This window comes from Meles meles, chromosome 5, assembly GCF_922984935.1.
Source record: "Meles meles chromosome 5, mMelMel3.1 paternal haplotype, whole genome shotgun sequence".
Lineage (NCBI taxonomy): Eukaryota > Metazoa > Chordata > Mammalia > Carnivora > Mustelidae > Meles > Meles meles.
The window spans coordinates 42020632-42034150 of record NC_060070.1 but is presented as its reverse complement, the minus strand read 5'-3'; the positions used below and the strand labels follow the sequence as shown (position 1 = coordinate 42034150).

The window sequence follows — 13519 nt, the reverse complement described above, 5'->3', positions numbered from 1 at the left end:
TCTAGAAGCAAGCGCAACCCTAGCAGTTACTGGACCGCCTTAAAAGGAACTATTTATTATTAAGTCATTATATTTGAATACTTGATTCCTAACAATATACATTTGAAATCATCTTGCTAAATTATTTATGATTATTAGGCCATCCCCAAAGTAAGAGTTAGAGAAACATGAAGCTTTTGGCATAGGATACTGATCTTGGAAAAAGGAGGATTATTTTAGGGGACAGTTCCTGTACCCCTGCCATTGGGTGATTGGACTATTGATCCTCAGCACAGGAATTTTACATCTACCCCCATTTCACTTTGTCTTATGAAAAATTAGCCTGTTTTTCCAATCCGATTTTCTTGGATCCTAGTTTTTGTCATGCAAGGAATTTAGTGTCTCACTGTTTTTTTGTCACCTATAGTCTCATTAGGATATGATAAGTTACTCATCCAAGTAGATAGGGAGACAAAATACTTTTCCAACAAGCAAAGCTCTGAAGCTATTTATGTTTGTTTGTTTATTTTAGGGGGGAGGGACTGAGGAAGAGAATTTTTTTTTTAAGATTTTATATTTATTTGACAGAGAGCACAAATAGGCAGAGAGGCAGGCAGGGGTGGGGGGGAAGCAGGCTCCCCACTGAGCAGAGAGCCCGATACGATATGGGGATTAATCCCAGGACCCTTGGATCATGACCTGAGCCGAAGGCAGAGGCTTTAACTCACTGAGCCACCCAGGCACCCAGGAGAGAGGATCTTAAGCAGACTCCATGTCCAGTGAGGAGCCCAGTGCAGGGCTCGATCTCACTACCCTGAGATGATAATTTGAGCCAAACTCAGGAGTCAGACCGTTAACTGACTGAGCCACCAGGAGCTCCTCTGAAGGCTTTTGAAACTATCAACTTTTTTTTTAAATAAAAAGTTTTGTTTTCTCAGTCTCCTTTGATCCATGGCACTTTTTCTTTGCCCATTTTCTTCTGAATGGCTTCATAACTTTGTTTTCATTGGATCATAAGCCTGAGAAGGACTGAATTTTTCAACCCAAATCTATGTCATTCCATGCAGTTGAGATTTGGAGAATACTGTGTCTGAGAAGAGGACTGTCTCGGGACACCTAAGAAAGATGGTGGGGGCTGGCTTGCTTTCTTTTTTTAAGATTTTACTTATTTGTTTGAGAAAGGGTGAACAAGAGAGCAAGAGGCAGAGGCAGAAGCGGGTTCCCAGCTGAGCAGGAAGCCTGACAAGTGGCTTGATCCCAGGACCCCAAGATCATGACCTTAGCTGAAGGCAAATGCTTAACTGAGTAAGCCACCCAGGCGCCCCTGGTGGGGGTTTTCTACAACTTAAAATCTAAATGATGGCTCAAGGGCCAGAATTCTAGCTCTATGTAGCTCTGCCAGAAACTGGATTTGTGATCTTGCAAAGTCCTAGAACCTCTGTTAGCCTTACTATACTCCTCCAAATTAAACTCTCAGACCCTTATCAATCTGAACGTTATATTGTTTCTAAAATACGTCACTCTTATGTTCCCAGCATTGCATCTTTCCTGCCTCCTACCTCTCTCTTTCCTTGCTTCTTTCTTTAATGCCACAGATAATATAGACAGCTCTTCCTTGCCTCAGTAAAGATTGCATGACCCTGATCGATTTCATGATCTCCTGAAGAAAGGAAGCATTGTCATTTTGAAGTTATTACGGTATCTAACCTGCATCCCCCCCACCCCCACCCCGAACAGTTTACCTTTATGTGGGTAACATCTGTGCAACTGCCACTCTTGTAACAGCCTCCAGTTAAGACGGTTTAATTGTTTTATTTCTTTGAGCTACAGTGTCCCGGTTCCTACCCTTGCCTCTCCTCTCTTCAGGGTTTCTGGCCTTTTTATTCCGTTGGGGTCTGCCCAGGTCTCTGTGTGACTTTGTTCATAAGCATATCATTAGCTAAAGATGATGTTCCAAAAATGTGTAAGCACAGCACCCTTTCTTCTCACTGTTTTACTGAGATGTAATTGACATATAGCATTATACTAGTTACAGGCAAACAACATAATGATTCAACATTTGTATATATTGCCTTCTCACTTTTCAGGCCTGCTCTGTTAGACCAGGCAGCTGCTGGAGGGTCAGGGCTTATCATTCACGGGGCAGATATTATCAGTCTGAAGGGCCTGCTCTCTACTAAGATCTGGGACACCTCAGCACAAGACAGGAGCCGGAACTCAACATCTGGATCTTGGCTAGAGTAATGAGTGACCAGGGTCATGGCCCCATGGAGTCTATAGAAAAGGAGTCTATCCAGGCTTCTGTCTGTTGTGTTTCTCACATGGTCCCTGGTTGCCCTCCCTGGGACTCAGCCCTTCCTCAGGAGGCCTCCGCAATAGATGCCGTGCCTGGGGTTGTTGGGTGAGAAGGGTTAAGCACAGTTTCTGAACACCTGCTGGGAACAGAACACCTCCACTTCCTTTCAAGGTATTTTAAGCTCATTACCTTTGGCTGGTCTCCCTTGTCATCCCCACTGGTAGGAGATCTTTATCTGAACAGGAATCCTTCTCCTGGAATGTTCCCTGACAGAGCCTAGCCCCTCCAGCTGGGGTTGGCCTCTTATGAATGAGCAGCAGGGATCCCTTCATTCTGCACACCTGTATGGTCACCGGTGAGTGTAATTTACAGGTCACCTGCTGGAACAGGACTCTCTGCTGTTCCTATGCTGCAGTTCTGCTGGAAGTTGGGACCCGCTGGGCTGACCCGCCAGAACAAAGTAGCACCCTAGACCAGAGCCCCAGACTCGTTGACACTGGGGCCACTTTTTTGTGGTTATTGCCTGGCAACATGTCAAGGCCCTTTGCTGTTTAGTTCCCTGGAAGTGGAGAGGTGCTGAGTCTCTCGCCCTGGTCAGATCAAGGGAAATGTGCATCCCCTGCAGGGTCCTGGGTCCTCTCACTACTGCTGGTCTCAGCTGGCCTCTCCTGATACCAGGCAGGCTGGAGCAACTGGCATCGTTAAAGGGTCCAAGGCAGGGGTTTATAACTTCTGGCTGGACGTTAGAATCCCCTGGAACTTAAAAACAACACACTTATATTCATATCATCCCAAGTCTAGGCTGATACAATACAGTCCTTTGGGGGTAAATTTTGGGTTTGTTCTTATTTTAAGATTTCAAGTGAATCTAATGTGCAAACAGCTTGAAAACCAGTGATTTACACCAGTGGCTCTCAAATGTCTCCCCTATTAGCAACATTTGCCTCTCCTGGGAACTTGTTAGAAATGCAAATTCTGGGGTGCCTGGGTGGCTCAGTGGGTTAAGCTTCTGCCTTCGGCTCAGGTCATGATCTTAGGGTCCTGGGATCAAGCCCTGCATGGGGTACTCTGCTCAGCGGGGAAACTGCTTCCACCCGCCCCTCCTGCCTCTCTGCCTAGTTGTGATCTCTGTCTCTGTCAAATAAATAAATAAAATCTTAAAAAAAAAAAAATGCAAATTCTTAGTCTCCACCCCACACCTATGGAATCAGAAGCTCTGGGAGGGGGCCCAGATAGCTGTCTTTTAATAATCCTTCCAGGAGATTCTGCTGCCCAATAAAGTTTGAGAACCACTGGTTTAAGGTATAATATTAATATAAAAAGCAAGATATGTGACTATTGATAGATACTATATGAGTTTATGTGACTATTGATACAACAATGCAAGAGCATCTGTAGAAAAGATGCACTAAGGGGCGCCTGGGTGGCTCAGTGGGTTAAAGCCTCTGCCTTCGACTCAGGTCATGATCCCAGGGTCCTGGAATCGAGCCCCACATCGGGTTCTCTGCTCAGCAGGAAGCCTGCTTCCCTTCCTCTCTCTCTGGCTGCCTCTCTGCCTACCTGTGATCTCTGTCTGTCAAATAAATAAATCTTTAAAAAAAAAAGATGCACTGAAAAAGTTTGAATAAAAATAAGCATAGTTGGTGCATGGGTGGCTCAGTCAAGCATCCAACTCTTGGTTTTGACTCAGGTCATGATCTCAGGCTTATGAGATTGAGCTCTCTGTTGGGGTCCCCGCTCAGTGCGGAGTGTGCGTGGGATTCTTTCCCTCTTCGTCTTCCTCCCTTATTCCTTTCCTCTCCCTTCTGTGCTCTTGAACATTCTCTTCCTCTCTCTCAAATAAATAAATAAAAGTTAATAATTGGAAAAAATGATAATAGTTGTATTGGGTGGTAGAATTACAGATTTTTGATTGTCCAAATTTTTAGTAATATCATTATATTGCTCACATTCTCTCTTAAGAAACAGGAACTCTAGGTCGTGCTGTGCAGTATTTTAGTGTTTTGTCCTGACAGGTGGGGTTGAGAGCCTCAGGAAGAATGTAGCTAGAGGAATGACTCTTGCTTGGGCAGGCCCAATGTGGCAGGTTTCACCCCAGGGCCTATAGCTGCCTTGGAGAGGATTATCCTGGCCCCTCTTCAACTGGTCCTGTGGTTCTCAGCCTGGCTCACTCATTAGAATCACCTAGGGAGGGTGTATGACAACAGATGCCGGGGCCCTACCACAGAGAACAGTGTCAGAAACTCTGGTGGTGGGGTTCGGGCATCAGTATAGGCGGGCAGATATACAGGCCAACCTACTCAAGTGATTCGATGCACAGTGAGAATAGAAAGCCTCTCTCTTTGTCCTTGAGAGTCTAAGGAAACCAGGTTGTTTCCAGAGGTCATCATCTGGGAGCCTCGGGAGCTTCCTAACAGTGAGAGATGAACCCCTCTGCCAGGAGAGAGCCCCCCTCACCACGGCCAGAAAGTGGGCAGCAGGTAGAACGGTGGGTCAGAGCGTGGAGGCCAGAGTCAGATGGCTTAGGGGTGAATCCAGGCTCAAATTACTTGCTTTATGACACAGAAAAATGGACAGGGTCCCTCCATGCCTCAGTTTTGTCATCTGTAAAATGGAAATTCCTCATCTTAGTGATTGTGCCTACCTCATAGTGTTGCAGGGAGGATTGAATGAGCTAACACATGTAAAACTCTTTTTTTTTAAGGTTTTATTTATTTATTTATTTGAGACATAGGATGAGAGGAGAGAGCATGAGAGGGGAGAGGTCAGAAGGAGAAGCAGACCCCCAGCCAAGCAGGGAGCCTGATGTGAGACTAGATCCCAGGACTCCAGGATCATGACCTGAGCCGAAGGCAGTTACTTAACCAACTGAGCCACTCAAGCGCCCCACACATGTAAAACTCTTTAAGATATCACATAGTAAGTACCCAGAAGTGTTAGCTGCTGCTGTTTCTTCCTCTTGTCCTTAGTATTAGCGGTCTCCCGGAGAGCCTGGGTTGAGTTATGTTGAATTGAACTGGTCATTGAACTAGGGAAGGTCCCAGGACAAACGGATGCTTCAAAAACATCTTCCTCGTAACATTCATAGTTCACAGTCTTTGCTCCTTTTCCCATTTCTTCCATTGGCCAGTCCTGCAGGCATGAAGATGAGAACAGAGGCATCCTGGGTTTGAGTCATTCAGAGACCCCTCTAAGGGTCAGTTTTCATTTTCCCCCTGACACTTAGGGAGATGGCAGCCTTCTCCATTTGTCAGGCATGACCTTGGGGTGTCTTTGTTCGCTGGGTCGAGCAGCAACTTTTCTGATTGCCTTGACTTTTGTTGCTTTTCATAATATGATGTTCTGGAAAACCAAATATATTTCTGCTTCTTTCTTCCTCTCCACCTTTAGTGGATGATGTGTGTGTGTGTGTGTGTGTGTGTGTGTGTGTGTGTGTGTGTGTGTGTGTTAAGGGAGTTGGTCTTGCATAGGAAACTAGGAAACCCGAGGGCACAGGAGTGGGAGGCATCAGACTCAGCGGGAAGCCGATTACTACTGCCTTTATGCTACTGTACTTTGACCTGATGCCATGAAAGGAGCCAGACATGCAAGGGGGACACTGACCCTCCTCAGAGAAGTCCCCATGTCCTTGTTGCACCTGCTTCAACACTTATGAAGCCCCTAGGTATCTAAACTTCCTGAGGGGCTGGGACATCCCAAAACTGGGAGTTCACAGCCACCCCCATGCTCTCCATTTCTTTGAGGTCAAGCCTGGGGAACTGGAATTTGCTCCTATGTCCCTGTGGTTGAGGAACACGGTCTCTTTGACATGGCCATATTCCACCCCAGAGTCAACTTGCTTCATCGAAATTCATGGAAGGCACTATCCTGCCCTCAGGCAGACCATAGCCTAGTTGGAAGGAAAAACCAGGGCCTAGGGTGACACTCAAAACAGAATGTCAAAACAAAAAAGAGGAAGCTGAGTTGCTGTGGGAACAGAGAAGACAAGTCTGGGATGCTTCTTGGGGAATCAGAGAAGGCATAGTTTGGAGAGGGGCATTCCCAGGAAGAATGCCTATGCAGTAGAGATGCAAAAACTGGAAACCACGGGCTGTGTTTCAAAATGGAAGTGGACAAGTGGATCAAGACTGGCTGACAGGAGGGGCACCTAGGTGACTCAGTCAGTTAAGTGTCCAACTCTTGACTTCAGCTCAGGTCATGATTTCAGGGTCATGAGATTGAGGGCTATGTCAGGCTCTGTGCTGAGTGTGGAGCCTGCTTAAGATTCTCTCTCTCAGGGCACCTGGTGGCTCAGGTCATGATCCCAGAGTCCTGGGATGGAGCCCCGCATTGGGCTGTCTGCTCAGCAGGGAGCCTGCTTCCTCCTCTCTCTCTCTCTCTCTCTCTCTCTCTCTGCCTGCCTCTTTGCCTACTTGTGATCTGCCTGTCAAATAAATAAATAAATAAAAATCTTTAAAAAAAAAAAAACAAAAAGATTCTCTTTCTCCTTCTCCCTCTGCCCCTCCCCGACTTAAAAAATAAAAAAAAGGACTGGTCTGTAGGAACCTTGACCCTTCAGCCGGAGCTCATCTAGCTGTCTAAGTGATCTCATTTCCAACCCTTCACGCAGGTCTGTTTGCCATTGAAAATATCCCACCGGTCTTTGCTAAGGCAGACGGGCAGGGCTGTTGAGGAGAGGGACCAGTTAGTTTGTCTTCAGGGGTTAGGGCTGAGGACAGCTGGAGGGAAGGAAACCCACCTTAGATAGTGGATATTACCCCATGTATCCTATTTCTAGCTTTTATGGGGTGGATAGTGGAGGCTATTCCTATCTTACAGGTGAGAAAATGGGCCTAGAAGAGTGTCATGCACAAAGTCACACAGGTGCTATTAGGGCTGGGATTTGAGCTGGGCTTGTTGTCAGGAGGCTCCACTGCCTCCAGCCTGTCCTTTGGCCACAGAGGGGAGTCTCTGCGGACTCTGGATTAGGAAGGTGCCTCTAGTCCAGGCCCATCTTGTCAGTAATTTATAGTCTCTAAAGCGCCCTCCTAGATGTGACCTGGTTTGAACCACAGCAGCATTTCCTTCTGCCATCCAATTGTGTTCACTTGGACAAACCCTTTTGCCTCCTTGGGCCTCAACTACCAACCAGTCATACCTGGTTGTCGGCGAGGATGTTCCTTGGGCTTCCTTGACCTGACACCCAGAGACTCCTTGTCCTTTATCCTCTTTCCAGGATCTCTGCAGTGACTTCTCCCCATCAGAGTTTAGATTTTTCCGGTTACTCAGAAGCACTTGTGTCCCACCATCCTGTTGGCCTTCCTCACAGCACAAGCATCTGTCTCCTCACAAACGTGACAAACTTCCCTGTGTTTCATAATGCCTTAGGAACTTGCTGAAGGTCATTATCTGATGTCCTCAAGAAGGACTCGTGATGACAGATGGAGCCTGGGACTAGGCCCAGTGAGTGGAACTCGCTTGCTTTGCTCCGTCTGATCGGCTGTGGCCCTTTCCTTGAAAGAATCAAGGTGAAGCAGTGTGCACTGAGACAATTGCTAGCCAGGGAAGGTCACTACAACTCCTCTCAGACACTGCCTTTTTATGAAGGCTTTTTATAGCCCACTTTCTTGGGAGCTACTTTTTTCTTAATTAAGAATTCTAATTTTAAAGTGAGCTCTGACCTCTTTCTTTACAGAATCATTCTAGTGCTTTGATTGCATTTCATGGGTAGAAATTAAGATCCTTTATGGTCTGCTATCTCTGTTTTCCTCCACGCCTAGTTGCCCACGGCAAACTGACACTTTATGGAGATCATTAATGGGTTTATCCTGCTAGAATATCAATAAAGTTCTTTGGAAAGTTTTATCGAGGTGCTGGAAGGTGGTAAGAGGCTATTACCCCCATATTAAGAAACCCACATGAGATGCGCAGGGTGTGTTTCAACATGGGTGGGAGCCGTGGCTAAATGATTTTTGAAGCAGGAGGGAGAACATTTCTTCACAGTGAATGTGAGGGAGAAAGCAAAGGGAATATAATGTCTCCTTAAGAATGTGAGGACTTTGGAGTTTGGCAAGGTCAGTTCTCTGCATAGTTGATTTACACTGAAGAGAGTTATTCTGGGTGTTACCCCCTGTGTCATACCTCAGGAGCCTGCATGTTAGGGCTGTTGCAGGACGGTCATCTCTGTGACCCAATAACGGGGCTAAGAAGCCTCCTCAGAGGCACAGAGACATGTGCACACGAAGGTGTTCTGCAAACCACTGAAAAGAACCTTGATGCCCATCAGTGGAGAGTAGGTGAATAATGAATAAATGAACCGGGACTCCATGTGACAATATGAAAAAAAATCTAGAATATATAACATTGGACAAGAAAACTGCCAAATGATAAATAAGTTTAATACTATTTCTGTACAGTTCTAAAATAAATAAAACCGCATTTATTATTCATGGCAATAAATGTGTAGTAAAATATAATAATACCAAATTTAAGAATGGTTACCTCTGGAGCTGGAGGGAGATGAAATCTGGGAGGGGTTCACAAGGAACATCTATGGTTTCTTTTTTTAAGTGATTTGTGGGTATGTACATTTAAAATGTTATTCATATTTTTGAATGGCTGAAATACGTTGTAATTTTAAAATTTGTCTTAAAAAGGGAGACTCAATAAAGAAATGCATAGATAAATAAATATATTTATAAATTCAAAAGGGAGAACCTATTCAAAACAGTTTGGCCAATAGTTTCAATTTCTAATGATTACTAACCAGATTTTTCTGGGGCTGGTTAGCTTGACTTACTGCTCTCCCATCTTTTGCCCCATCCAATTCATTGTGACTACCTCATCACGCCTGAGTATTAGCACCAGGGAGAAAATAAGAGAAAACACGAAACCCCTCATATTCCTACTTGTTTGCTGAGTAGGGAGTAGAAATTATGCACTGAAAGAAATCTTCACTTTTTTAACATATTTTATTCATTTATCACAATGCCAGTAACAAAGGTTAACTGAGACAAACTTGAATTCTGGGTAAAGGTACACCTGGGTGGCTCACTTGGTTAAGCGTCTGCCTTGGGCTCTGGTCTTGATCTCAGGGTCCTGGGATTGAGTCCTGCATTAGGCTCCTTGCTCAGTGGGGAGCCTGCTTCTCCCTCTGCCTCTACTGCTCCCCCTGTTTATGCACTCTCTCTCTCTCTGTCTGACAAATTAATAAATAAAATCCTTTAAAAATTTTAAAAATTTGAGTTTTTGGTAAATATATAAGGATCACCTATCAGACTGAAGGGGGTGGGGACTGCCACTATGTAAACCTTGCTCTAGGCCCCCATCCCCTCCAGAGCAGTGGTCATTTTAAAAAAAATATTTATTTATTTGTTTAGAGAGAGAGTACACATCTGTGTGAGCAGGGGGAGGGCAGAGAGAAAGAGAGAATCTCAAGCAGACTCCATGCTGAGCACAGAGCCTGATGCAGGGCCCAATCCCACAACCCCCAGATCATAACAAGAGTCAGAGGAGCTCAACCAGCAGTCACCCAGATGCCCCCGGGGCAGTGGTTTTGATAGCCTATTCTGAAATCAGTGTTTGCTTTTCGTTAACAGCATGGCCGGACCCCCCTTCATCTTGCTGCCAATAAGGGCCATCTTTCTGTGGTCCAGATCTTGCTGAAGGCTGGCTGTGACCTTGATGTCCAGGATGATGTGAGTATAACCTGCGATAAGGCAGGAGGGTAGAAGATGCACTCCTAGCACTTCTTGGTCCCCTTGGTGGGAAGAACTTCCCCTTGAAGACCTGGGATCCATTCTAGGTAGCAAGCTAGAGTTTGTAAGGGTGGGGTGGTTTTCCTATCATGGTTCATGTCCTATCTAGTATCATCCAAGTGTAGAACCTCAAAGGGCATTTTGCCTTATCCTCTGTAAGTATGAAGGAGCCTACATACCACACACACACACACACACGTGCGCGCACACGCACACACACCTGAGTGAGTGCGGGCAAGGCCTATTGGAAATATGTCATTGACCAAGCTTACCATTAGAAAAAAAGTAGGCCCTAAAAACTTAATATTTTCCTCTTCCCACCTTGATTTCTCTTAGTGTAAAGAGGACCTGTTCAAAAGAAAAAAATAACTGATATCATTGAATCCAAGAAAATGCAAGCCTCCTGAAAGAGTTCCCCCTAGCGCTATGCCTTTATTAAGACTCAGTCTCTGAGTCTCTTCTTTCAGATTATCTAGAGAAAGACTCTGACTGACTCTTTAAGAGTCGCGTATCCATTTCTGAGTCAATCATCAGTGGCTGGGGTGATGTTACGTAGTGCACAGGGTTGCCTTGGGTCTTTTGAGGAAGTTCTCTAAGAGGAGGATATAGATAAGATTATGTAAATTGTCCTCCTATGAGCTATTAGGAAAAAAATGCTATGATAATGTGATTGGAAGCTATTTTCAAAAACTCTTTCTGATTTCGACTCTAATTTGTGTGGTAAGACTCTAAGAAATAAGTTTTGTGAGGAACAGAAAATCATACAGAATTTTTACTTATCATAATCTCCTCCTGTTCACCTTTAATAACTGTGGTTACAGAGTGTTAATCAAATTTCAGGCCCTCAGATGTGCTAGGGTATAGGTTACTAAAGTGCTTCTAATTTTCGTTAGTTGTCTGTGTAATGTTCTAAAACTTGGTAGACACACAAATGGGACAGACAGCGTTTGTAAAGAAATAACTAAATGTCATTGTTTTATGTACAGGCAGAAGGCTGTCTGGTATTATTCATAAATATCTGGTTATATTTGGAACCTACTGGGTCATCAAAAGTGTTACTTTCAAAAGATGCTGATTTAGCTTTAGGCTATTGATTTCCATCTTGAGTCATAAGACTTTTTTCCCCACACTGTAACCATCATATCATTCCTGATTATATATCATCTCCTTAGATGACAGGAATGAACATACAAGGAGAGAGAAGAGATTCTGACCACAGAAAAGGCAGAACATGGGGTTGCTGGTGCAGACCTGTTTGGATGCATCACATCTTCTCTTTGCGTAATTAAAGTCGTCACTGGCCATGTTGGCTAGGCTACCACACCAGGGTGCTAACCCTTTCCTAACCAAGTCCTGCTTCGGGTCTTGTGTTCCGAGAATCACTGTGTTCTCATGCAGTGAAAGCCATGCTAACTTCCTAGAAGTTTCTGTCAGGCCTGGGTGTTTATATCGGGCAAGGTAGGAAGTAAAGTAGGAATTTTCACAAGGTAGCCAAGGAGGGGAGACATGGCAGCCGTAGTTAATGCAGCCCTACCTTTAGACAGGAATGCCTTCATTTCACTTATTGGAATAATGCCTTTTCTTGCATCTTTTCCTTGCTCTAATCAGACAATGTGTACATTGCTTCTCCCTGATAACTTAAATCAAGACAAAACAAAACAAAAACACAACAACAAAACAGTGTAAAAATGGTTGGGAAAGGAGAAGGTAGCGTTGATCGTCACTAGTTCTGAAGCAGTGCATTTGCCGGGATATTGTTCATGGCTCTCTTCATATTTACTGTGCCTGTTGGTGATCAGCTTTAACATTCATGCAAGAATTTGCAGACAAAAACTGGGTGTTTTTTTAAAGGAGGCGGGACATTAATTTTTGGAAAAAATCAGTTCAGAAGTTACCTGCCTTGGTGATGGATAGAAATAGAGAATATCAATGTTGTGAGGAATTTACTCCTAACTTCATATTCTACAGATACATTCCTTATGTCATGGTAAGGACAGAAAATTAGTTGAAGAATGACCTCCAGTGGCCTGGAATGGGATTATTATGAATTTCCACCTGTGGAAACCAGTTCTTTAGAATATGCAACTCCAGGAGAAAATTCCCTCTTGCTTCCGGCCAATCCTGTCAACTCACATTGGAGTTCTAATGCCATCTCTGATTGGTCAATGAGCAACCACACGGCCCCTGCCTCAGAAATAGTCCAGGACCCTGTGGCCAAGATAAAAGCCACGAAGGAAGAAAAAAATAAGAAAAACCAGAGAAGAAAGGCTAGGAAGAACCCTAGAAGATCAGAGAGAGAAAAAGAGGTCAGCAACTTGCTTTGCACACCTGCACCATTCTGGGCTTCCTGGCGACACGTCCGTCTGTGCCACCTGGGGGGGCCCATCCCGAAGAGGGACATGTTCCGTCTTAGTGGCACTCAGGCTTCTTCCACGAGCTTAGCTTCGGCATCTGTGTGCGTTGTGCCCGTTCTCTTACACCATGTAGGAGAGAGAACTAAAAGTATTTCATAACAAAGATGTGGACCTCAGAGGTTCCAAATCTTTTCAGTTCCGTAAGTGAGCAACACTGAAGTCAGAAACATTGAGGGCTGGCAGTTCACACACTTTGCAAACAGGTCAGCATGTTCCAGACGGGAGTGCCAAACTGCAAGGTGGCTGGCTCTCGGCGTTTCCAGCTACAGGGTTTTCCCCTCCGCTTCCTTGTACTTAATCATTCAAGAGATACTTCCTGGGCGCCTGGAGTGGCCGTGGCCTTGTGCTAAGCACTCAGCCAGGGGATGCCATCAAGAGGCAGCTGATCTTTTTAAAGGCCTGTACTGAGGTTCATTGACTTCACGGGGCGGAAATAGCTTGGAGTTGAGTGCAAAGAGCCTTGAAATTTGAATTCTGGCCTAACCATGCTATCCCAGATTAGCTGGTTATCCTTGGGTAGGCACTGAACAGCACTGAGCCTTGGTTTTTTTTGCTTTTTTAATTTTTTTATCAATAAAATGAGAATTAGATGCCACTTGGAGTATGGTGGAAGGTCAATAAATATTTTCTGAACAAATAACTATTGAATGCTGTTAAGCGTGTCATACTTTTTCCAGCATTTTTTCCCAAAGTTTCAGAATTTCATGGTGTATTTAGATAATATAGAAATAAGGATTATGTCAAAGTTGCTGCCTGGGTCTACTAATAAGTGTGTATTAGGACACGCTTGGTGGTTTTCTGTTTCCTGTTTCAAAGAGGAAATACTTTCTCAGTAAATTTTATGGGAGGAAAGTTGATTCCCAGGTAACTGGCCCTGTTTCAGTTGAGAGTCTCAGGCGCTTGACTAGGTCATGTGTTCTGGGGAAGAGCAGCCCTGAGATAGATAGCCCAGGGTGGCTCTTTGCTTATAGGTTTCCTGCCTCTCTGAGTGGCCTTCAGCTCTCATCCTCGTAACTTTGGAGTAGCTGGTGTTTATAAGCCAGAGAAAGTCCCATCCTCAGTCCTCCAGAACTGTCCCATCCAGTGTTTGCAAA

At 44.8% G+C, this 13519-nt stretch overlaps 1 protein-coding gene across 8 annotated transcripts in view; it reads left to right on the top strand.

Annotated features, from left to right (window-relative positions):
- The window catches only part of ANKRD6 (ankyrin repeat domain 6), a 186010-nt gene that overhangs the window by 140507 nt on the left and 31984 nt on the right, over nucleotides 1-13519 (top strand). For all 8 annotated transcript variants that reach the window (XM_046006161.1, XM_046006159.1, XM_046006160.1 and 5 more), the window contains one exon: nucleotides 9853-9951. In XM_046006161.1, the coding sequence (XP_045862117.1) occupies nucleotides 9853-9951 (99 nt within the window). The remainder of the gene's footprint in view (nucleotides 1-9852; nucleotides 9952-13519) is intronic.